The sequence below is a fragment of the Cynara cardunculus genome (genome assembly GCF_001531365.2).
Source record: "Cynara cardunculus var. scolymus isolate 2C chromosome LG 12, CcrdV1, whole genome shotgun sequence".
Classification (NCBI taxonomy): Eukaryota; Viridiplantae; Streptophyta; class Magnoliopsida; order Asterales; family Asteraceae; genus Cynara; species Cynara cardunculus.
Window position 1 is genome coordinate 2,989,641 of NC_037539.1, and position 25,775 is coordinate 3,015,415.

A 25,775-nucleotide genomic window follows, 5' to 3' on the forward strand; every position below is an offset into this window, starting at 1 on the left:
GTCTCTCTTAATCATTCAGCGCCCTAATTTCATTGTAAACAATTATATTTTATTTTGCATTATATTATGAGAGTCTCTTAATCATTTTGCATTAAACTATTTATTTTATTTTTAATTCAAATAAATTTCATCAGTAATTTTTTTAAATATTTTTTTTTAATTTGAAAATCACTAATAGAAATATTTTATTTTTAATTAAAATAAATTTCATCAATAATATTTTTTTAAATGTAAGTATTTTTTTGATATATTTATTTCATTTTATAAGTATAAATACTTTTTTGGTTTAAAAAATATTTAGGGACTTAATCGTTCAAAATATGAAAGTCTATTGGTTTTTTTTTCCCCAGACATTTTCCATTATTTTACCATATTAACCAATATATTGTATAGGTCATAAGATTGCATCTAACATGTTTTGGAATGTCAAATAAGTTATTTAATAAGTTTTGGAATGTCCAATGACTTATTTGTTCCAAAACATTGTCCAATAACTTAATAATTCCAAACACTAAAACCATTGTTTTTTTTTTTTACTTTTCCATAAATAAAAAAAACAAAATCGTTCATCACTTTAATTAGTCATTTATGCACCGATGTCTATAATAGTTGATAATTGTAATCTATATTTTGTTTAAACATAAATTTGGAATTTTAGGGCTTTTAGCCTAGCGGTATCACAATATTTGACCTACTAGGAGGTCAATGATTCAAATTCATCAAATATGAGAATGGTGTATAAATTTATTTGTTACATTTACCGTATATAAATATTATATACTAAAAAAATCGAATTTTTTTAAGAACCGCATCAAATTTTCATTTTTAGATTATAAAATTTTATATTCCATCACATCCACAGATATATATATAGACTTGGGATCATGTGAGACCAATGATTTTTCGTGAGACCCGTAAGACCAATTCTCAATCATTGGATTAGATTTACAATCGTCAGATCTGAACATTTATAAACGTCACGAGACTTCTCAATAATTACAAAATTGCCACATTGCAAATTTAGACCATTAGATCATTAGTTTATAAATTTGATCAATGAATATAAATTGGTCTTACGGGTCTCACGAAAAACTCTTTGTCTCATGTGAACCCAACCCTATATATATATATATATATATATATAATCAGTTTTGTATATACATATATGCATGTGTGTTTAATCGAACTTATATCTGTTTTAATATAAAACATGTTTATTCTTGTAAAATCCTTGATGTAATGCTGTTGTGAAATTTTCGTTTTGATGGATTAGGAAATTTTGTATTGTGGCTCCGTTTTGATTATACGAATAGAATGTCTTGTTTGTCTTCGTCTTGTCCATTAATTTGTCATGTTTTGATCACCACGTCCCCATCCAAATCTCAACATCTACACGTCTCATAAAATATCTTGTTAACGATGTTGTTCATGCTCTCATTTGTCATTGCTTCCTTCGGATTGGGTTTCACACAGTGGTTTCAGTTTCCAGCTTCAAATGGTGATGAACATCGGCAATGTCGTTACATAAACCAGGATCTTGTCGGTTTTGTTTTTGGTCAACAATAGGTTCCCTAGGCAACCTCAACGATGGTGGAGGTCTGTTGTATCAAACAAGGACGTGAAATGGCTACTATGTCAATGGCTTTACGTATATTGACAACAATTATGAAGTATTTGATCTGATCCTCTTGACTGATTCCGTCTTTTTATAATATGATTTTGGAAAACTATAACGTAACTCTTATACGATGTAGTTATATGACTGAGGTGTTTGATCTTTGTTAGTCCATCATCTATACACCTAATAAATAAGTAACTTGGGTGACACGTGTCATCTTCTGGTGAGTCGGTTATCTTATTTTCCCGCATAAACATGCATTCAGACACAATTTACATTAATGGTTCAATTAAACTAATTTGAACGTATCTATCCGCTAGTCTCAACCATTAAGTCAACTCTAGAATGTCTTCTCATTTGTTTGTGTGTGAGACTAATGAGCTGTTTACCAAATTTTTTATTAAGTCATGCATGGATAAATTTGTCTGTCTGGATAAATGAATGTTGTTGTTTACTTTTTTTATTTGAACCAACAGTCTGAATAATATAAATGACCGATTTACCTCCCAATATTAATTATTTAAACATAAAAAAAAATCATAAAGAGCCCGAAGATGGGGTGTCTCATATAGGAAGGAGGCGGTGTTTTAAATAAGAAGTAGATGTGTCATTTTTGTGGCTGAATATAGACAACACACCATTTCTATCTGTACGATTAAGCCATGTTCTATACGAATAAGCCGTAAGTAAACAACCCAAATAAACTATGCGAATAAGACAAATAAACCAATAAGCCTAATTAAGCCGCAAGTAAACAACCTCTAATTGATTTTATCATTAATCAATCTCTTTATGAAATATATTTATTTACATTTTCAATTTTATATGGTTTTGATAATTAACTGCACCTTAAAATCAATGAGGATAGTAATCAAAATCAAATCAGAATACTGCTGCTGCTGAGTGGACAGACTGATTACTTTAAATTCCCAACTGACCAATGGTACAATACCAAACCACTGTATTAAAGTAATTTATAAAAAAGTCCCTAAAGTACTTGTTATTTATTTCGAGGCCCCTGTAGTTTTAACAATATTAAAACCTCAAAGCAATTACAAAATCAAATCTGACCCCTCATGTTGAACGAAATTCTGTTTTGACCCCTCAATTCTTTAAGAGGTTCCATGAGTAGTAAATGTTGCTTAGTTTGTATCTGGGGTGAATGAAACGAGCATTTAATTACTCAAATGAAAAATATTACAGCTACTAATTTGAATCAGATATGGATGCAGACTTAAAATAAAATTTAAACAAGGCATTGATGGAAGTTTTTGAAACCAATGAACATTCTGAAACTGTAGGATAAATTTAAAATGCAGATAGATAAGAAAAATGGGATCACGTGATTAAGCATATGTGTGTCTTAAATGAAGAGTATATTTGAAACTTGACACTTATCCATGCTACCTTATAAACCAGATTTATCAGAAGTCTTAAAAATAATGTTCAATGCACAAAGTACTATACATTTATGCACAAAGTCTTAAAAATAACCCATAATGCATTAAGTACTACTACTTATGCATTCAGTCTTAAAATCTCTTAATCTACAATTAAAATAACATATGGTACAAGTTACCAATGCAAATTATTACATTTTCTTTTCATGTTCTCAAGAGACTTTTGACACTTTTCACTCATGGATTCACCCTCTCATATCTCTATGTCTTCTCTCCACCCCAAGGTGAGATTCAAATTGATATTCACCATGAGTTATTAAGAGTTCTCTCATTTATTTCCCATTCAATTGTTATAGAACTCTTGGTCTCGCTCTCGATCTCTTGATTCTTTGCTCTTGGTGTAAATCGAACACATTTGTGGAGTCGTTTAAATATGTTGGATTTTAAACTGTCATACAATTTTTTCATCGATATACTGTAATTGGAACAATTCTTATTTATTTAAAATTTATTAATACGTAAAGACCAAATGTAACTTATATCATCGTTAAATCTTCTCTAATAAAACTAGCAAAACTTCAAAATCATTAAAATTCACGGCTCCCACCACATTGCACGGGTACACAGACAAACATGAACATAAGTCAGAAATATGGATATTTATTTAAACGAAGGGAAGTAACATATATCGGGGAGAACTTGAGGGGGGTAAAGTGAAATATTCAAAAAGGGAAAGTTATCGCTTTCCAATGGGGGGTTCAATTACAAAACCCTTGTAAAGATTCGATTAGATTAGATAGAGATTGCGACAGTCTAAAAGAGAAAGAGAGAGAAATTAGGGTTAGAAACACAAACGACTACGAAGAATAGAATAAGGGGGGGATTTGAGTGTATGCGTGTGTATATGTATAAATTAAATGTAGTTGAGTAGTGAAAATGAAAGCATTGCCGCGAAATTCGGGAAAGCAAGAAGAAAAAGCGTTGTTTTTGCTCAAGAAAAAGAAGAAACAACAGCAGATGATTCAATTTCATATGGAGATGCGAGCCCTAAACTCTTCCTCCATTAGAAAGGGAACCTTCTCCGTACTCTATCTGTTCCTGCTTTTCATCCTCGTCCTCTGTGTTCTTTGAACTCTTCTTATACGCCCCCTTACTCGTTAATCATTTGATTTGATATTTGCTTTGCCAGTTGTGACTTGGAGACCTCTTATTATTGGAGGAAATTGAGGTTTTCTGTGAGTTCTTTTGTTGGTTTCACTGTGGGGGTTTGTTACTTTTTCTTCTGACCCTCGTTGATCAAAAGTTCATAACCCTTCCTGAGTATTTTATTTTTTTGGTTTAACCAAGGGATTCGAGTTATCTTCCTTTTTGGTGATTAAGCTCTGGATCTCGTGTGTTTGATGTTCCAATTGATTTTGGAAACTTCTAATCTTGATGATTCTGGGATTGGCTAGCTGGGGTTATCTTTTGTGGGGTTTTATATATAGATATTGAAGAAAGGAAGAAAAAGAAATACTCGTTTGTTCTTTGTTGTTATTGTCTTCGTCTTGAATCTTTCAGGAGTTGTGTATGTGTCATTATAGTAACAGGATCTGTGTAAATACATTCCTTATTTGAGATGTTTTCTGATTTCAAGGAGACCTTTTTGTTCCTTTCTTGAATCTTTCCATTTACAAAAGAAAAAAAAAACATCAATCTTCATCTTATAACTTCATAGGCTTCTTAAACAGTCTAAAAAGTTAAAAAAAAAAACCCAAGTTGTTTTTTTAGTTTTTGGGTTTTAAGGTTTTCTCTTTGATAGTTTTATTGACTTAGGATAGAAGAAGAATTGGGATATGATCTTTATTGGGGGTGGATTTGATATTTGATGGGAGTACCTGATAACACACTACTAGATTTGATTGAAAAGGTTAGATCTTGGATTTATTGGGGAAGAAGTGATCTAACTTCTATGTCTGTTGAAGTCAAAATGGCTGATGGTGTTTCTGCTATGTGTTGCCAATGCGAAATGAGTGTCTCCGAGTCTTGCCTCGGTTACCACTGCCGAAGATGTAGCCGATTGTTTTGCGAAAGTTGTGTGCAGGGATATGGTTCTTTTGTTGTTGTTGAATCCAAAAGTGGCACACAAGCTGGGCTCAACATCCGATCTTGCAAATTTTGTGCTGATTTTGATGTTAAACAAAAATTTGGGGGAAAGTTTAGTCATAAGATACATCCTTCTGATTCACCTCGACAAAGCCCGGAACCACCTTCACCAAATTATGTCCATGAAAGATTTGATGGTTCCTCTCTTCAAGCAGTATCCGTTCGCCGCTCCCTGAGCAGGTGCAGATTCTTCTTTACATTCAACTTTTTGTATTTCTTTCAAGAATCTTTTGTTGATTTTGATATGGTACCTTGTATGTAATTAGCTTTTATGTGTTCAGATTTAATCAAAGTTTCTATCTTTAACAGTTTGATCATATTATGGAACTTTTCATCATGAATAATATCAAAAATATGTCATAAGATCACCGAAAGTGATTTCTAATTCTTGAACCATAGTTTATATCCATAATCTGTTGAAAGAAGTTGGGTTATACAGTGGTCTGAAGGAACGAACAGTCCGCAATGGGGTTAGAATGTAAATTTTCTTTTTACTAAAAGAGTCAACTTTATAATCCAGAATAAATCTGAACCCAATATGTTGGGCAGTTTTACATATCATCTAACACAAATTAACTACATATTTATATCCTACTGTGTCTTTTGCTGTTTTATTTTCTCTTTTTGTTTAGAGAACTGATGAAATTAAAGTATTTTGAACAATAGTTCAGATTCATTTATTTCTATGCTCTAATATTCTCAATCTCTTATTTTATTATCTGAATTTCAGTTTTTCTGGTGACTGTAGGAGTGATGAAGACGAGGCAGAGGATTCTTCAAAAAACATCTTCAGCCCGTATAGTCGTGATACCTCAGATGTAGATTCCAGTAGTGTGAATACCCGACATGAATTTTACAGTTTCATGTCTGTTGGTTCAAGTCCTTCGGACAGCCCCTCTAGGAGTCACTTTACTTCCAGTAGACGTAGACATTCTGTACAGCTCGAAGATCAGGGAACTCCTAGGTCGCTAAATGATGGTTGCTTTGACCAAGAACCTGTGGCTGTTTTAAAAAGCCACCAACATGGGACCGAGGAACCTGATAATACCACTAATGATGATTTGTCAATATTTAGGGACCAATACGAGACTTCACACAAGCCATTAGATCTTGAAAAGAATGGTCTTATTTGGTTTCCTCTGCCACCAGATGATGAAGAAACCAGTTTCTTTTCATATGCCGATGATGACGATGATGATGAAATGGGAGCAACGAGTGCTGTTTTCTCGTCTAGTGATCCACTTATGAGCCTTCTTCCTGAAAATGGCAAAAACATGGAACACAAGAAGCCATTGGAAAATGTAGTTCAGGGTCATTTTAGAGCTCTCGTGTCGCAGTTATTACAATCGGAGTTCACAGCAGCAGATGAGTGGCTTGACATAATAACATCGTTAGCATGGCAAGCAGCAAACTATGTGAAACCAGATACCAGCAGAGGCGGCAGCATGGACCCTGGTGATTATGTAAAGATTAAATGTATAGCATCAGGAAGTCCTAATGAAAGGTAACTAGGGAAAAGATCAAATGAGAACCATAAATATTTTGAGAACTTTAAGAATTAATATATGCATTGATGCATATACACTATATGAATTTCAGTGAGTATATGCATCAATGCATATATACATACTTACATACATAGTAGATAATCATTGATGAATATACTCGTTGACAGAATACGCATTTTGACAAAACGAAGATTCTCCAAATCTCGTCATATAATAGAAAGATTATCGTTACTTATACATTTTTCTTTATGCAGCACATTTGTTAAAGGTGTAGTTTGTACAAAAAATATAAAGCATAAACGCATGACTTCACAGTACAAGAACCCTCGGTTGCTTATTTTAGGAGGAGCACTCGAGTATCAGAGGTCTCACAATCAGCTTGCTTCTATTGAGGCCCTACTACAGCAGGTTGTTTATAATCTTCGATAATCTCTCATGATTGAGGAATATTTGAGGAGTTAATGGCTTTTTGTACCATCTGTTAAATCTTTTGCTTTCGGAGATCTATGAAACTAATATTAGTCAATATACTTTACCTTGAAACAGGAAATGGATCATCTGAAGACGATTGTTTCAAGAATAGAGGCCCGTCGTCCGAATGTGTTACTGGTAGAAAAGAGTGTATCTTCATATGCACAAGAGTATCTTTTGGCCAAGGAGATCTCATTGGTTTCGAATGTCAAACGGTCTTTATTGGAGCGTATAGCAAGGTGCACCGGCACTCCGATAACTCCATCTGTCGATAAGATCTCTACCACAAGACTAGGCCAATGTGAGCTATTCCGTTTGGAAAAGTTCTCTGAAGTGCATGAAGCTGCCAATCTGTCCACCAAGAAGCCATCCAAGACCTTGATGTTTTTCGATGGTTGCCCCAGGCGGTTGGGTTGCACGGTAACATTTCCATCTCCCGTCTTTCATATATGGGCAATTTGATTGTATAAACCAAACGAAACGAAACGAACACAGTATATCCCACTCGAAAGTATGATTTGATTGCATCATTTGACTAATCCTTCATATTTTTGTAGGTCTTGCTAAAAGGTTCGTGTCGCGAAGAATTGAAGAAAGTCAAACATGTTGTTCAGTATGCTGTGTTTGCCGCTTATCATTTGTCCCTGGAAACTTCTTTCCTGGCCGATGAGGGTGCTAGTTTACCTAAAACAACGGTAAAGCCCAACATAGCAGTGCCCGAAAGGTCGAATGCTGATAATGCTATATCCGCTATTTCTAGTTCTACAGTTCTCTCGCCATCAGAAGTTGCCAACTCCCCGAGATTCGAGGGACATGATTTAGTTGTTGACCATCAAAACTCCGATCTGATGACGGATGGAGGTGTCCATACGGTCTCTGATCCATTAGATGGTGGCGGAGCTTTAGAGTGCTCAAGACTTAACGTGGAAGAAATCATATCAATTGAATCAACGGAGCTGGAAAAGGTTGAAAGACTTGAAGTGATCGATGGTTCAAATGAATACTATTCAGCAACCGATAACAATCAGAGCATATTAGTATCATTTTCTAGCCGCTGTGTATTGAATGGTACCGTATGTGAACGATCGAGACTCTTGCGTATAAAATTCTATGGCTGCTTCGATAAGCCACTTGGAAGGTACCTCCAAGATGATCTTTTTGATCAGGTACAGTTGACCCATCACCCATATTAATTCTTTATCTTTAATGCATACGGACTTATAAAGAACTAACAAATCTACCTTTCTATCCATCGGGGATGGGTTGTTATGCAGGCATCATTGTGTCGATCGTGTAACGAAGCAGCTGAAGCCCATGTCATATGCTATACACACCAGCAGGGAAACCTAACGATCAATGTTAGACGACTTCCATCTCTGAAGCTACCTGGGGAGAAAGACGGAAAGATATGGATGTGGCATCGGTGTCTCAGATGTGCCCATGTAGATGGGGTGCCACCAGCAACTCACAGAGTGGTCATGTCTGAGGCTGCCTGGGGGCTTTCTTTTGGGAAGTTTTTGGAACTTAGTTTTTCAAACCATGCAACGGCTAACCGCATTGCTGGCTGTGGTCATTCTCTGCAAAGAGACTGCCTACGTTTCTATGGGTAATACTGTCTTTCTAACTGCCTATCTAGTTCCTTCGAACCGTAAATATCTTGACTGGGGAACAACTATTTCATGCATTAGTCATAATTAATAACCATGAATATTCGTTTTCATTATTCATGATATCATGCATTTATCATCATCTATCTTCATTATGGATAATTTTCGTTATGGATATCTATCACGGCATTCATCATGAATAATAAATGAAATAGTTGGTTCCTCGGTTCTCGGCATATATACGGTTCTCACATGAACCAAACTTCTTCATATGTATATATACATGTAAGTATATATGTTCATATGCAAGTGAATAGTCTAACTTTTATTTGCCCTACAGTTTGGGCAGTATGGTTGTATTTTTCCGCTACTCTCCAATCGATATTCTTTCTGTCCGTTTGCCGCCATCTGTACTACAGTTTAGTGGCCATGCTCAACAGGATTGGTTAAAGAAGGACGTATCAGAGGTCCAAATTTGCTATTCTTATTGATATTTGACATGAACTTCAAATGAACATGATGCTAACTTTCTTTGTTTTGTGGAGATTAGCTTTTGAGCAAGACAGAAGGCTTGTATGATGAGATATTAGATGTATTACATCGGACCGAACAGAAGAGCATCTCTGATGGTGACGGGATTTTAGATTCCGGCGAGTTAAGTAAGCATGTGAAGGAGTTAAAAGAGATGCTAATTAAAGAAAGAAATGTTTATACCGTAAGTAGACTTTCCTGAATCACAATTCAAAAATATTTTGTTTGATCCCGTGATTTATGACTCACTTGTTCCGTTTCTTGAAATAGGATCTTCTTCAACCTTGCGGCGAAGAGTCTGTTGAGGATCATAGGGACGAAATAGACGTATTTGAACTTAACCGTTTGAGACATTCTCTCATGATCGGTTTGCATGTTTGGGATCGGAGGGTATCGTCCCTGAATTCTATATATAATTCCAAACCAACATATGATGCTGGATCAAAAGTGGAGGTCAAACACCGGAGATGTTTTTCGACTTTTGAACATACTGTTGATCATGGTCGTGCAGCCGATGATTCAGAACCGAATCAAATTGAGGAAACGGATGGATCCCCTCGTGATTTTGAGGAATCTGAATCAATCTCGTCTGATCAATTCGAAGAAGGGCACATTTCTGCCGCATCGTTTCTATCCGACAAGATCGATTCCGCATGGGCGGGACCGTTGAGAGTTGCGTCCCATAATTCACCGACAGACGGGCACGAATCGTCTTTGTCGAGACAAAGAAATCAATCCCATAATCCACATTTTCGAAGGCTGACTTCCACGCCTGCTAGGGTTTATTCCTTCGATTCCGCCATCACCCTTCAAGAAAGATTCACGAAAGAACTGCCTTTCTTGACTCTTCGATCCTTTCAGGATCCCAATTGCAACATACACCGGAGTTACTCTCAAAATTTTCCCAGTGAAGATCCGAAGTCGGAATTCTTAAGGGGGACGAAACCGTTGTTCATTTCCGCAACATCTTTTCTCCCTGAAGGTGCTCGATTGATGCTTCCTTACGGTGGTCAAAACGCAGTGATTGCTGTTTATGACAACGAGCCCACGAGCATAATATCGTACGCCCTTGCTTCTAAGGAGTACGAAGAATGGTTTGCCGATAAACCTCATCTCAATAGAAATCATTCCGTGGCTTCAAAGCTTTCAGCTTGGCAATCTTTTGGCTCTGTCGATCTCGATTACATGCAATACGGTAACTATGGATCAGAAGATCCTTCAACAGCAGTATCATTGTTTACCGATGCCAAAAGTTCTCATCATTTAACGATTCCGTTTGAGGACGAATCGGGACCCGGTGGAAAGGTCAAATTCTCAGTGACATGTTATTTTGCAAAGCAGTTTGATGCTCTCCGGAAGAAATGTTGTCCGAGTGAAGTCGATTACATGCGGTCTTTGAGCCGATGCAAGAGATGGAGCGCGCAAGGAGGGAAAAGCAACGTGTATTTCGCAAAATCGTTGGATGAACGATTCATAATCAAGCAAGTTACGAAAACTGAACTTGAATCGTTCGAGGAATTCGCACCGCAATATTTCAAGTACTTGACGGATTCGCTCAACTCAGGAAGCCCAACTTGTCTTGCTAAAATCGTCGGCATTTATCAGGTCTAATGTTTTCCCTGATCAAATAGCGAAAATAAGTCATGAAATTCTTTCTGTATGTGATTTTAATGATGATTTTGCACTAAGGTTTTTTTTTTTGGGGGGGGGGGGGTGGTCTTGACTGAAACAGCTGCTCTACCCTTTGGGGTTAGAGGGCATGCTTCCGAGCCGGATATAGTGAGTTGGTTTGGTTTATCTTGACGATGTTTTTGTGGTGATAGGTTACTGTGAAGCATTTGAAGGGTGGGAAAGAAGCGAAAATGCATGTGATGGTGATGGAGAATTTGTTTTACAAGAGAAATATATGTCGGGTTTACGATTTGAAGGGGTCGGCAAGGTCTCGTTATAACTCAGATATGACAGGAACGAACAAAACACTGCTCGATATGAACTTATTGGAGGCTTTACGAACGAAGCCCATCTTTCTAGGAAGCAAAGCTAAGCGAAGCCTCGAAAGAGCTGTTTGGAATGACACATCTTTCTTAGCGGTATGATATGATGTTTCCTTTCCCCCTTAATCATCTCAAAAAAAGAAACTTTATCATTCACTACAACAAAATCGATCACGCATATGTTTTTGGACATTTGTGCATATGTAAAGGTTTTACAATAAGTTGAGAGGGCGTTTTTGGACATCCTAACTAGTTTTTTAGGACACTTTTGAAAGAATTGAGTTCTAGTGTTTTAGAGAAAACGATTATGTTGTAGTGATTCGACCATACATCACCAAAGCATACAACTTGTTAAAGAATTGAGTTCTAGTGTTTTAGAGAAAACGATTTTCATGTGCAGTCAATTGATGTGATGGATTACTCGTTGCTTGTCGGAGTGGACGAAGAGAGTAAAGAATTGGTTCTCGGAATCATCGATTTCATGAGACAATACACATGGGACAAACAGCTGGAGACATGGGTGAAAGCATCAGGCATTCTGGGCGGACCCAAGAACGCTTCACCAACCATCATCTCTCCAAAACAGTACAAGAGAAGGTTCCGGAAAGCCATGACCAGTTACTTTCTTACGGTACCAGATCAATGGTCATCGTGAAACGTGGATTCTCGTGTTTCGTTTTGAAGAGCATCTTTTGCGTAATAACGGTCATTAGACATCGATTGGTTGATTTGGGGTTGTTAATGGAAAGCCATCTTTGGGTAGAATTTACCCTTTGATTTGTTGTATTTGTATACAAAATGAAAAGTAGCAGCAGCAGGGCAGAGGTTCTTGATATTTTTTTTTGTTCAATGGAAAGAACCTGTACATGTGAGGCTTCTGTGCCTGGAAATTTCCTTCCACATGAAATATTGCTGTAAGATGCTCTCATAATTAAATGCAAAATTGCTTTGTTCAGCTACATAAATGGAGTCTTTAGTGCCGAAATAATTGGATCTTCTTGGAATGTACATATATTGATGCGTAAGGTACAAGTTATGACTGCATATCTACCTTTTTGCTTTGTACCCAAGTTAAGTTTTCATGGAAACAAGTCGGTGGTTGAGGTAAGAACTCTGTACATCTTATTCCTTTAAGACCCTACTTTCTAATAAGGTATATTCGGTTCATTGACGGAATTAAGCCATTTCCGATTGACGACTTCGCCTCCAAGAATCACCAAAAAGTCGCTACCTCCACAAGTGGCACTTGAGTTATTTCAGAAAAATGCCCACTTCACAAGTTGCGGCAAGGACACTTAGAGGTTGTTTGGTTGTGGCTTAAATTGGGCTGTATAGCCATATAGCTTATTCGCTCAGTTATAAATGACTGTACGGTTATGGCTTAATCTGGAAATCAAGAGTTTATTTGGACAGCTTGAGAAGAACACTTGTCTACATTCGGCCAAACTTTTTACTTCAATACTCTTCTTTTAACAAACAATCTCATCCTCAATAACATCTAAAATCCCAGAAACAGTTAAATATTTGATATTTGACTTTAATTTAAAGATTTTAGATTTGAAAAAAATATTAGGGCTTGATATTTTTGAGAATGAAATTGTTCTAATTTGGGTTTGAATTGATATTTTTTAACCATTCAAAGTCAAATATTCAACATTTTTATCAAACAAATGCTTTAATAGTGTTTAATATAGGTTGGGGGTAAAATCGTGATTTCTGATATTCAGACTGTTTATTCAGTACAACAACCGAACAACTTATCTGTTAATATACAGACAACTATATCCATACAGGTCTTAACGAACCGAACAGCTCCTATGGAAGTATCGACTTTTTTGGTGAGTGTAGGAGAAAGTTGACTATGAGGTGATTTTATTTCACTAGACTTTTGGCTTATAACCCATTTATATCAAATGGGTTATGATTATATTCAGGCAGAAGGATCGTCAAATAAAATCTAGTATCAATGCACAAAATATAAGTCATTATTGACAGCACGTGAAAAAAGAGTGCTGAATGAATCTGGCTTTTGGGTTCTCATAAATGAGGACCCTTTAGTGCTGAATGATGGTACCCCTTGGCTTCTATAATTAGTAACTTTAGTGCAATAATAACTTTTCTGAGTCTTACCAATGCCTAGAAATTAATCAGGAGATTAAATGGAAAAATTATTGGTTCATAAATGCTAGTCATGATTGCATCATAAATAGCATGTGATTGACATGAAAAAAATAACAGAAAAACAAAAAGTAATCTAACAGATTGTTTATCTCTTAATAGTTCCATTAATAGATAGTTTCTGAATCGTTAAGAGAGAATCTTGTTTGGTAAAAAAAATCTGTCTCTTAATGGTTCCAAAATCCTTTGAATGATTTTGCATCATGGGTCTCCCTTAACCATTCAACACCCTAATTTCATTGTAAGCAATTACCAAGTACCAACCAATTATATTTCATTTTGCACTATATCATGAAAGCCTCTTAATCATTTTACAGCAAACCAGCTGCCAAACAGCCCCTGATACTAGTAAACAAGGAAGTATTTCAATCTATTTTATATAACCCTGAACCTATTTAATCGAACTCAAAAGAATATATATGTTCCATCAAGCGAATGTTGTGGTCACACAACCATTAGAATGAAGTAAGGAATTTGTGGTAATGTTCTTGACCTTATCCCTTCTCAGCGAATTCGGATCGACTCCAGCTTTATGAGCTGCAACTACTCCGATAGCTTCCCAGTAGTTCGAAACCTTTACCTGCAAAACAAAGATGTCATTCCTCAAGCAAGTGATGTGCAATCATACACAGAAAAGCATGCTACTTGCAGTATCCCGGTAACCAGTAGAATCTTGGAGGTCGGAATTCAAGTTTCACCATAGGTGAGGAGTGTGCGTGAATATTTGTTGTATATAAATATTACCAAACCAAATGAACTCAGTATATCCCACCTAAGGTGAGGTGGGGTCTGGTGAAGGTAAGATTAGAGGCCATCATTTGCACGCTTGGGGGGGCCATGGGCCTAGCCCAACATATTTTTCGTGTCTAACCGGCCTAATATAGCAAACCCAAGCCACTTTTTGCGGGCTTGAAAACTTGCCCATACCACCCTATAAACAGGTCGGACTTGCCAACGGGCTAACCCGCCTAAAAGATTTACATTTAAAAACTTATATAAAATGGTAAAATGTAAAATTATTCAAAATACATAATCTTTCTCCATCTAAAAAACGTAAAATATACTAATGTAAACAGTGTAAGAAAGAGGTATTTTCACAAAATATGGAGCTTAGATTTTTTCTAAGATCATCAACCTTCGAAATTCAGATTGCTCAACAACAAAATATTTAACCACCTAATGTTATTAAGATCGAGAGTCTAGATGTAATAAATCACATTTCACATATAATATATATTTCGGAGGTGGTTGGTACTCAGTAGAGGAAGTCTAACCCATAACCACTTCTAAACTTTTTTTAATAAAATATTAATTATATAAAAAAATTTAATTTATTATAATTATATAACAAGGCTGGGCGGGCCTGTCCAAATTTTTTTGTCATCACCCGAGCCCACCCATAATTTTTAGAATGTTTGTCCAGACCCGTTAGAACAGCGGGTCAGACAGGCCGGATCTAGCAGGCTTTACTGCCCATGAACAAGTCTAGGTATGATATATGCAAACATGACCTCTACCCGAAATAGTAAAGCGTTGTGAGTATAATTATATACTTTAAAAAAAGTTCATGTTGACATACCACATCAATTCCAAGTTTATCTGGAGTGTCATTGAGCACGGTTTCATTCTCTTGCACGCAAATAATAAGCGGCTGCAACATAATCAGCGCTATAATGGTTATGATGTTACAGAATCGATTATGCTTTTTACAAACGTAATGTATGAATCAGAACTATTTACCTTGGTTCTTTTGTGTGCGAATGCAAGAACACCATCTCCTCCACAGGCATCTGCTGGGAGAATGATACTATCAACATCACTTGCTGCTATGCAATCATTTCCTCCGGACCCTGGCTTATCGGTTAGGTACTGTGGTGCATTAGCTAAGCCAGCAAGCACACATGGCAAGAATGTGTATCCCAACTGTTTAAAAGATCAAAAAGAAACCTTTTTAGATATATATATATATATATATATATATATATAATGAAAGCCATAAATATATTGAGAACTGTGAGAACCAATATATGCATTGATGCATACACGCTATATGAATTTAAGCGGGTATATGCACCAATGCATGCATACTTGCATATATAGTACATATGCATCGATGAATATACTAATTGAAATATACATATTTTGATGGATAATATGGATAAATGAATATATATGTATTTATGTATGTATGCATATCCATAGAGGTAGGATAAGGGGAAAGCCCCCAAAAAAATGAAAATTTGAGGAACACCCTGGTATCATTCATCTAGAGAGTATGCAAATGTGCATACAAGTAATGGAAGTTGTTTTTGTTTTTTTTGCACATGTGCATACCGGACAAATTGCTTATAAATTACTTGTATGCACATGTACATACCAAACGAAAACCAAGATGTTTCTCAGTTTTTCATTTTTTGCGGTTTTCCCCCGACCCTGACCCTGTATGCATATATTGATTCTCACTGTACTCGAAATATTTATGGTTCTCATTTGAACTCTCTCCTATATGTATATGCATGCATGTATGTATATATGTAGATAGAGAACAGAGACACAACTCACTTCTTCGGCAGCAGATTTTGGACACAAAGATTGGGTAAGCGGAGGAGGTAATAGGGCAGGTGCATGTGCACAAGGGATAGCGAAATTCTTCACCACTAGATGGCTTATAATGGCTTCCACTCCTGCTAGAAGGTCAATTCCCTGTAGAGTTAATATAAGCATAAGATAGTACTGAACACAAATTGTGCCTAACACCGACATCTAGAAGAATAAACCTTCTGATATATACTTTTTAAATGCATGACCTTCTCACAGATTTTGGGACATTCTTATGTTATGAATAAACAATTTTCAGTTAGGCAGAGACGTTCTTAAATCTGTCAAAAGGCTATTCCCCTAATTAACCCTGCAAATTGTGGGCACACCCATATGCAAAATCCAGTGGTGCCCAATCCATTTTATGTTAATATTACCTTTCCTTGCCTATAGTCATCCACATCTTCAATATCATCATCTGGAAAACGGGCCACGACAGCAACAGCATTTACCATACTCCGATCACACAATGCTTGTACTGCCCTTAATAGGGAATCAGGACGCTTTATCCTTCCTGTTGCCTTCCCACTCTTTTGATCGACCCATTTTTCCACCTGCATATTCTCAAACTTAAGTTACGGATGGGTCTTGATTCCTATTCCATTTACTATTGGAACTTTTTCGCACTTTTCTCTTTGTATCAAGAAACTTGACGGTACTATTTCAAGAAACCAATTTCCTACCTCTAGAGGTGTATCAGTGACAATATAGTCAAGAACCGGCAAACCAAGAGAAGCCCTTGTTGCATCAACTACTTGTAGATGACGAATGCGTAGCTCTTCCTCGATTCCTGCATCAAGAACCAATCCCACCTGTTTACATGACATAATAATGTATGAACAAACACTTACTCACCGAGATCAAACAAACCAAATCAAACGAACCCCGTATATCCCACCTGAGGCAGGATTTACATTGATGGTAAGATGTACATAGACCACACCTCTACCCCAAAGAGTAGACTGGATGTTTCCGTGAAGATGTAAGCAACGGTACAACAATTGAGGCCACTGAGTTTATCAGGGCTGATGTCTTACAGTCGTAATTTGTTCCAAATAAAAAGAGGTCAGCAATGGTTCCGTATGAAACCTTGTTCTGGTGAACTGGCTGTAGTACCCATAGGCCTTCAGCAAACCTATCGAGAGCGTAACCTTCCACATACAAGACATTCGGCATTGGCCAGTAAAGCATTGCAGCGTTAAGAACCTGGGAAATTTCAGGTATTAGAAGTCTTATATCACTTCTGATTAAAAATTCGTCGAAGTCTGAAAGCAAAATCAATGAACAAGACTGTTAGTTTTTGGAAATGGACATTTGTCCGAATTACATGTAATTGTCTATTTATTACATGTAATTGTCTATTTACCCTTCAAAATATGATAACATTAAATTACTCCCAAATGGGGTTCATTTAGAGGTATCACTTCAACATGAAGCATCACATATTTGGGGTTTAGTGTCTAGGGTTTAAGGGGAGAGAAGTCAATATCACAGTTTGAGAGATATATACAGATTGCAGAGAATCGAGAAACATACATTAGGATGAGAGATGACGCAATCGGCGACGGAAGCTAGGGTCCGAGCCACGGGTAAAGCATCGCCGGCGTAACCTCCGATCGAAGCACCAACTCCGGTGGGCACAATCAAAACGCTAGTGTACGGTCTCTTCCACTGCACCGAGATACACTCTTTGTGACAAATAAACACCAAAATTTCATATGAGAGTGAGAGTGTATCCAGTGAAGCTACAACTAACCTTGCTAGACACAGAAGAATTCGAACATGATACTCGAAATTGTCTGTGTTTTAACCTGCTACGCACGTCAAACCGGACGGGAAGTTCCCTGCCGGTGGTGTTCGAGAACAGAGAAGTGTGATTTAGAAGTGACATCCTCGCCGGCCTGAGAAGATTCCGACGAGCCACAGGATAGCTCAGGGCGAAGTTGCGTCTTAAAAGTCACGAAACAGAAATGAAGTTAAGGATTAGGCTTAAGTTACAGTTTGACTACTCGTACTTTAACTTGAGAACAATTCAACACCTTCTAACTTTCGTACATATCAAAATTAGTCCCCATCAAACTATAACAAGCCAACCACATATACATATACATATACATATACATATACATATACATATACATATACATATACATATACATATACATATACATATACATATACATATACATATACAGGGGCTTAATCAAATGAGAACTGAATTGTTTGTGGTAACTGTGAGAACCAATATCAACCACACATCTTAAATATCAATGGCTAAAATTGAAAARAATCTTAAWTRRTRWRATKSYWAAATTAGATTAATGACATTTAATGAGATAATAAAAAAGGGCAAAATTAGATTAGCTTTCCATAATGGCTCAAAGTATTTCCTGCTTATTTAAATAATGAATCAATTTAAAATCATGTTTTTGTTCTCTTAAAACAAGGATAATCATTGGACTTGAGGAGTACATGCTACCGTATGTATCTGACACCCTAGTATCTGATGTACATTTGCATCACCAAAAACTCGTTGTTTTTTTATATGTAAATTCAAAACAGTAAGATGTACCACATGTTACCACAGACATAGATATCACATATGTTTGCATTTCCAAACTGTTTGCACAGAAACATTTATCATTGTGGTATCCATGAATGATTTAGGTACCACACGAAACCACAACCTTTGGTAAATGAAAATGTACCTATGCAAACAACACAATAATATGTACCATATGTTAACATAGTTATAGGTACCACATGTGTTTGCATAGATACATTCCCATTTCCAAACTGCTTGHARACACATTAATCACTGTGGTATCCATGAATGTTTTAGGTACCACATGTGTCCACAACCTTTGGGGAATGAAAATGTACCACATGATACCACAACCTCCATAACATCTACATTTACTTCATGAGAATTGGCATATACACTATCTTCATCAAATTGACATGAATTGAAGAATCAATAGAATTTTTACAATTGTTTTTCATTACGTTATCAATCTCCAGGATGAATTTTTTGCAGAAAAAAATTATTGATTTCACATTCTTAAATATTATGGATACAATCTTCAACAAATATGTGTGATTTCATGTAATTTATCAGAATCATGAACATGTTTGCACAAACGGATTATTTTTTTTGAAATTATTTCACTAAATCTTATCAATATTTTATTTTTGGAATGCAAATCAATATTAATTATTTTATTTGAAACGGTTGCATTTTAAAAATTAAAATTTAATTTTAAATTAAGAATTGACTAACATACCCTTTTAATTTGATTTTAATTRTATAATTAATATATTAAAATGATTGGTTGAGATTGGTTCTCACAGTTACCACAAACAACTCAGTTCTCCCTTGAATAGGCCCCTACATATACATATACATATACATATACATATACATATACATATACATATACATTAGTTATATAAATTTATCGACTTTCAAGGTGGATAAGTGGAAATGGAAGTCATGTTTCATGATTAGTCTATTTTTCATCACATACCCACATAATTATAAAGTCAAAAACTCGAACCTTCAATGTTGTTTCCTTCAATTCTTTGGGGCTGTTTGACAGTTGCTGAGTGATTTGGAGCAAAACGATTAAGTGATCAGAATGATTAAGACACTCTTACTATATAGTGTAAAATGAAATATAATTGTTTGGTAATTATTTACACCGAAATCAGGGCGCTGAATGGTTAGAAAAGACCCAAGATACAAAATCATTTAAAAGGTTTTAGAACCATTAAGAGAAAGATTTTTTTTTTTCAAACAAGATCCACCTCTAAACGATTCAGAGACTGTCTCTCAATGGAACTATTAAGAGGTAAACAAACAACCCCACATCACACACGAGAAGGTTTCAAAATGAAAGCAAGAGCGTAAAAATACACCATAAGGTGCAAATTACAAATTTGAAGGGGAAAAAAGTTAATAAAACTGAAAAAATAAACCAAGTTGTCATAGTAATCATCAACTAATTTATATGTTATGATCTCCTTTACACAGTTAATGACCATTTATAGAAAATATTAGTGTTTGGAACAAGCAGCATTACAATGAAGAGAAACCAGTTCAACTCTTACTCACACATTCACAACAATCACCATATGACTAATGTTGATTCAACAGCATTTATCATCGAAGTATAAGTTTTCTCTGTCTCGGGATTTCCAAACAAAGGATTTCGAAATCCCACGAAGATGTTGGTATTTCACAGAATTTCGTAGGATTTGTATGTAATAATGTTTTAAAATATGTTAAAAACACAAGAACTGAAAACTTAACCACTAAAGCAGTTGGTTTTCAAGATTGAATCTCATAACAGAAGATCCACCAAAAACATCCACAGTTACATTAAATCAAACTTCTTTTAACACAAATACTTTCAAAAAGATCTAATCTTTTTCCACTTTTGCCCCTCACATGATTGAACAGCTGCTTGTGTTCTCATCACTAGTGTAGTAGTAGCCATGAGGTGGCTCATTGTAAGTGTAAGGGGCAGTATTGTAATTGTAATTGTAGTAGCAATGCCCAATGGTGGGTGGCATCACAGGAGACCTCTGGTTCATCATCATCATCTGCTGCTGCATTGCTTGCCTGTTCTGAAGGTTCATCATCATTGATGCAGCAGGGTGGTTGTACTCTTCCTGCTGCTGCTGGTTGTACCCTACCCCATTCATGGTCAACATCATGTGTTGACCACCACCACCGCCAGCGGCAGCCGCCATTGCTAGTCCACTGTTCTGAGGCATTTCAAACCCTCTAATACCACCATTCGTCATGGAGCTCAACTCATTTACCCTTTTGCCCTCGTTCAAATTCACAGAATTACCCTTTTGCCCTCCCAAATTCTGACCTTTCTTACCATTTCCATCGGTGGGTTGACTTTTGTTTTTGGAGTTTCTTGGATTATTGTTTGCAGATTCTTGCTGTTTTTGCTGTTGATTCTGTTTCAGAAAACCCATCTGGTTTGCTTTGCCTCTCAGAAACCTCAAATCCTCATCATCTTCAAAAGAAGCATCAACTTCCTCAGAGGTCAAAGATTGATTCTTTTGCTGCTTTTTTAAGGAATCAGGGGATTTGATGAAGTCTTCTTTCTGGGTTTTGGTTTTCTTGTCATCTTTCATACAACCTTTTTGAATTTGATTTTGATTTTGATTTTGACTTTGACTTTGACTTTGACTTTGGTTCTGGTTTGACCACATTTCAGCATGTTTACCAGCTTTCACAAGTTTCTTTATCAAAGTTGCAGCGTCTACACTTCCTGAAACTGTCACCTTCTGCTGCTCTGCATCTATGCTCACTTGATATACACCTATATATATATATGTATATGTATATGTGTGTGAGAACAAGAGTAATGGTGAGAACACTTTTGAACTCTTGATGAGTTGACTTTTTCATCTAACTTCATCGTTTTCATTCAAACCTTTAGTACCTACAACTGCGTTCATCTACCTTCATCTTTGTTTTTAATCACTTTCACGATGTTTTGCATACATTTAATCACTTTTACATGGACCAACTTGTTAAAGTTCCGGTCATGATGATAAAAATAGGTAAACAAAGGTATTTGAAGGTATATGAAGGTTTTGTTCTCACATTATTGATGTAACTCTTATTTTCACTTGAACCCAACTTATATATATATATATATAGAGAGAGAGAGAGAGAGAGAGAGAGAGTGGTTGGATTCTGGGGAGAAAGAGAGTTAACGTGAGAAGTGTAAGAAGGGATCTCCACTCTTGGATGCATATTATGATGAGATACACCGGATCAATCCTCGTATTAAGTACGATTCATGAGTAGGTTTTAGATTAAAGATGATCAAAGGTTCAGATGTCTTCTTACGCTTCTCACCTTAACTCTCCTTCTCACATGATTCTTCGCCTATATATATGATGACAATCAAATGAGAATCACAAAAATGTTACAAACTTACGGGAACTTGCATGAAATTCTTCATCAAATGCTATGGTTTTAGGCTTTTAGCTATTGTTTCACATATGTATGTGTTCATTACATTAAAGAAAATCCATGTGAAACTTTCAAGACTTCTTATTTTTTTAGTATCAAGCTGTTGATACTAGATAAAAGGTAACTCAAAAAATTTCTTTGTCCCCGACGACCCTTTTGGTTCACACAGTGAAACGAAAAATACACAGAAAAAAGTTTCACAACATGAAACAAATACATGTGAAACTATCATATTATAAAACAAATATACATGACATAATACCTTAAATCCTAGCATTTGATGGAAAAAAATCATGCAAAATAACTATTTTTTTAATCGGTTCCCATGGGTTTATAATCTTTTTATGGTTGTCATTCAATTTGATATATATATATATATATATATATATATATATATATATAGACTTGGGATCATGTGAGACCAACCTGTTTTCATGAGACCATTTTCTTACACTTGAAACTTCACAGTAAAATGTTGTGAAGGTTCGGATTTTTCCTTCACAGTGTTTTTGTTGTGAAGTTTCAAGTGTAAAAAAGTGGTCTCACGGGTCCCACGAAAACAGACTGGTCTCACATGAACCCAACCCTATATATATATATATATATATATATATATATATATATAATATACACCTGTATTATACTTGTAGATTGTGCATTGAAATTTGTACTTTAGCAAAGTCAAGAAATTTTCCATCTGATTTGTTAACCATGATAGATGGGATAAAAATTCTTTGAAGAAGACAGTAGCAAGAGGTAATTCCTAATCCCAGAGCTGAAAATCCCAAATTCAAATAAAGACAGCCTCCACGACTTGTACATCACGCATTAAAAGATGTACATTTCTATGGATTCAGCAGTTTTGCCTCTAAAAAAAGGGTTTTCTTTAACCAAGCATTACATCACAAGAACTGAAAGAACACCAGATTTTTGCATAAACTTTCAAACAGCATCTCAAAAATCCCAAATCACAACCCACATGCAAACACTAAAAACGAAGTAATTCCTTTTCCCAGAGCCAAAATTCCCAAATCCAAACCAAATGCACCATCACAATGTGTACACCATGCATTTGAAAGCTGCAAATTTCTAGATTTCATGAATTCCAGCTCTGTAAAAAGCAATATATCTCAAGAACACCACATGTTGCATAAATTTAGAGACTTTATGAAAAACCCATATCACAATCAACAAGATTTATCAGTAGAAACACAAATCTGAAGAGAAAGAAGGAGAAATCACCTTCAATTCTCTGAAGGGTTTTCTTGACTTTGTTCTTGCAACCATCACAGTGCAAGTTCACTCTCAGAATACATGTCTATGGATATCACACAAAATAAATAATTAATTAAAAACAGAAGATATGAGGCATGAAAATGGAAAATATGGAGAAAAATAAATAATAATTAAAAAAGAAAAATGAAAAAGAAAGAAAGACCTGGATCTTGAGGAGCTTGAAGTCTTCATCTTTGGTCATTTTCTTGAATGGTGTTTTGGGGTGTTTCAGAATAGTAAAAAGAAGGATGCAAGAAGGCTATAAAATGAAATGTAGGCATGTAGCTGTGTCATTGAAAAGATAGGGGTAAAAGTGGAAGTTCAGAAAAAAGGCAACTTTTATTTTAAGGGCATCTTCAATGGATGACACTCTATCAAAGTGTCATGGACTGCCACATCAGCATTTCACTCATCATACAACTCTATCATTTTATACCCACACTCCATAACACCCCAATGAGTTTAATGGATTTCCACATCATATATATATATATATATATATATTATCTATAAATATAATTTTACCAACAAATTTAAAAATCTACTAAAAACAAGGAATAATACATTAAAATGAAAATGAAACGAAATTAAAATACATTTAATAAAATTAATGTAATATCTTATTAATGTAATGTATTTTGAAATTAATGTAATGTTTTATTAATTATGTTGTTTTTATAAATTAAGAAAAATAAAAATAAAAATTAATTTATTGATTAATAAATATCATATTATAGTGTATGTATATATATATATATATATATATAAAATATCATAATTAAATCCTTACAAATTTAATTATAAAAGAAAAAATAAATTAATGGGTCCCATTGACCTCCCCATGATGTGTACAATGGCCATTAACCTTTATTCTATTAACCTCCATTCACAATGCATGATGCATGTAATGGCTCTCATTAACCTCCTCATTAACCTCCATTGGAGATGCTCTAATTATCACAATTAAAACGAGTCGGGTCACGTCAGATCAGTCTGTTTTACTGGGTTCAAGGACGTTTTTGGAGGCCCTGTTACACCTAAAGCTTTTGATTACAGTGTAAAATGAGACAACAAAGATACATATATATAAATTAGATATGTGATGATAAGCCCTATTACCTTATTCTTGTAACATAAATTAGTGAGGCACTGAGGTGGACTATACTTTATATTCGTTTATGAAAGGCCCTAAAACAATGTAAAATTGACCACAAAATTTTGGGGCCCGATTCAAAATCACACATTTAGCATGCTAAAGAACGGCTCTGACTGGTTTCCACCTCTAACACATAAATAACACAGAATCTTTAGAAGTATTTTTGTTGTAAAAGTTTGTTGGTTTTTACACATTTACAATGTTTTATTGTAAAATTTTAATATTATTTTGTAATTTTACAGGTCTCATAAAAACATGTCAGGTCTTTGTAACCCGACCCAAATAATAAACGACATAAATGCAAAACGTCGTCTCACGTTGTACGAACAAAGTTTATGGTCTTTTTTAATTGATTTTTTTAAGAGAAAAAGATAATGCAATTTGTTTATTGTTTAAAAAATCCAGTTATATGTGTTCTTGAGCTATGAACTACTCAAAAGTGGTACACTTAAAAGAATCAAAAGGAAGGCATTTGTGGTTGTTTTGGTTTAATTACATTTTCCAAAGCAACAATTTTGTAAATTTAATCAAATATGTTTATTTATTTTATTATTTAATGTATTTTTAGATTATCGAAATTTATTTGTTTTTTTATTTATTTATGTGTTTTGATGGTATTTTGTAAGAAAAAAATTTAAAAGGTATTAAATCTTACATCAAATATTAAATTTGATACCAAATTATTTTAATGGAAACATCAAATTTGGTGTGACATTAATATTCACACCAAAATTTTAAACCATTACAAAAAAAATAAATTTAAGAGGAAATTGCATGAAAAAATAATGTACTTTAACTTGATTCATATTTTGGGTAACGTACATTTAAAACTGCCATTTTGGTACCTAAAATGTAAAGTTTTAAACATTTAAGTACTTAGGTAACCGGTTGAAGCAAACTGGTTATCATGTTGATGTGGCGAGTGATGTGGTATCCAACTAGGTATTATTGCTGACGTGGTTAATGACATGAATTTTTTTTAATCTAAAATTAGTCTTTTTTAATTTGAAATTAGTCTTCAACCAGTTACCCGGGTACTAAAGTGTTTAAAATTTTACATCTTAGGTACCAAAATAGAAGTTTTAAAAGTATGTTACTCAAAAATAGTTATCAAGTTAAAATATGTTATTTTTTCATGCAATTTGTCCTAAAATTTAATGTTAACCACTGGAATAGATTTATTATTTCCATCAATTTTTATAGATTTAATGTAATATTTGGTGTTACTTATTGGAGATGCCGTAAATATATTTAAGAGTTTACTCATTTGGTCACGTGTGGCGTGTGATT

The 25,775-nt window shown here is 35.0% G+C and overlaps 3 protein-coding genes across 6 annotated transcripts; 1 reads left to right on the top strand and 2 right to left on the bottom strand.

The window, feature by feature from the left end:
• The first annotated feature begins 3,842 nt into the window (after positions 1 to 3,842).
• LOC112522466 (putative 1-phosphatidylinositol-3-phosphate 5-kinase FAB1C) lies at positions 3,843 to 12,239 on the top strand. Of its 4 annotated transcripts, none has more exons than XM_025131588.1 (11): positions 3,843 to 5,343; positions 5,894 to 6,667; positions 6,926 to 7,079; positions 7,218 to 7,562; positions 7,700 to 8,308; positions 8,399 to 8,748; positions 9,090 to 9,216; positions 9,300 to 9,464; positions 9,551 to 10,885; positions 11,104 to 11,370; positions 11,675 to 12,239. In XM_025131588.1, exons 1-11 carry the CDS (start codon positions 4,886 to 4,888, stop codon positions 11,927 to 11,929), a joined length of 4,839 nt encoding a protein of 1,612 aa, XP_024987356.1. In that variant the 5' UTR covers positions 3,843 to 4,885; the 3' UTR covers positions 11,930 to 12,239. The 4 variants fall into 4 exon arrangements, with proteins under 4 accessions (XP_024987356.1, XP_024987357.1, XP_024987358.1 ...); XM_025131589.1 differs by having other exon boundaries at positions 8,417 to 8,748; positions 11,675 to 12,164; XM_025131590.1 differs by having other exon boundaries at positions 5,912 to 6,667; positions 11,675 to 12,164.
• A 1,496-nt stretch (positions 12,240 to 13,735) lies between these two features.
• On the bottom strand, positions 13,736 to 17,978 carry LOC112523177 (uncharacterized lipoprotein syc1174_c-like). The gene is made up of 9 exons (XM_025132668.1): positions 17,807 to 17,978; positions 17,587 to 17,721; positions 17,140 to 17,256; positions 16,734 to 16,862; positions 16,428 to 16,604; positions 16,015 to 16,155; positions 15,193 to 15,375; positions 15,032 to 15,103; positions 13,736 to 14,032 (listed from the first exon to the last, which is right to left on the bottom strand). Exons 1-9 carry the CDS (start codon positions 17,939 to 17,941, stop codon positions 13,880 to 13,882), a joined length of 1,242 nt encoding a protein of 413 aa, XP_024988436.1. The 5' UTR covers positions 17,942 to 17,978; the 3' UTR covers positions 13,736 to 13,879.
• Positions 17,979 to 20,406: 2,428 nt separating this feature from the next.
• On the bottom strand, positions 20,407 to 23,583 carry LOC112523484 (heavy metal-associated isoprenylated plant protein 37-like). The gene is made up of 3 exons (XM_025133104.1): positions 23,493 to 23,583; positions 23,297 to 23,372; positions 20,407 to 21,392 (listed from the first exon to the last, which is right to left on the bottom strand). Exons 1-3 carry the CDS (start codon positions 23,529 to 23,531, stop codon positions 20,497 to 20,499), a joined length of 1,011 nt encoding a protein of 336 aa, XP_024988872.1. The 5' UTR covers positions 23,532 to 23,583; the 3' UTR covers positions 20,407 to 20,496.
• Positions 23,584 to 25,775: the final 2,192 nt, after the last annotated feature.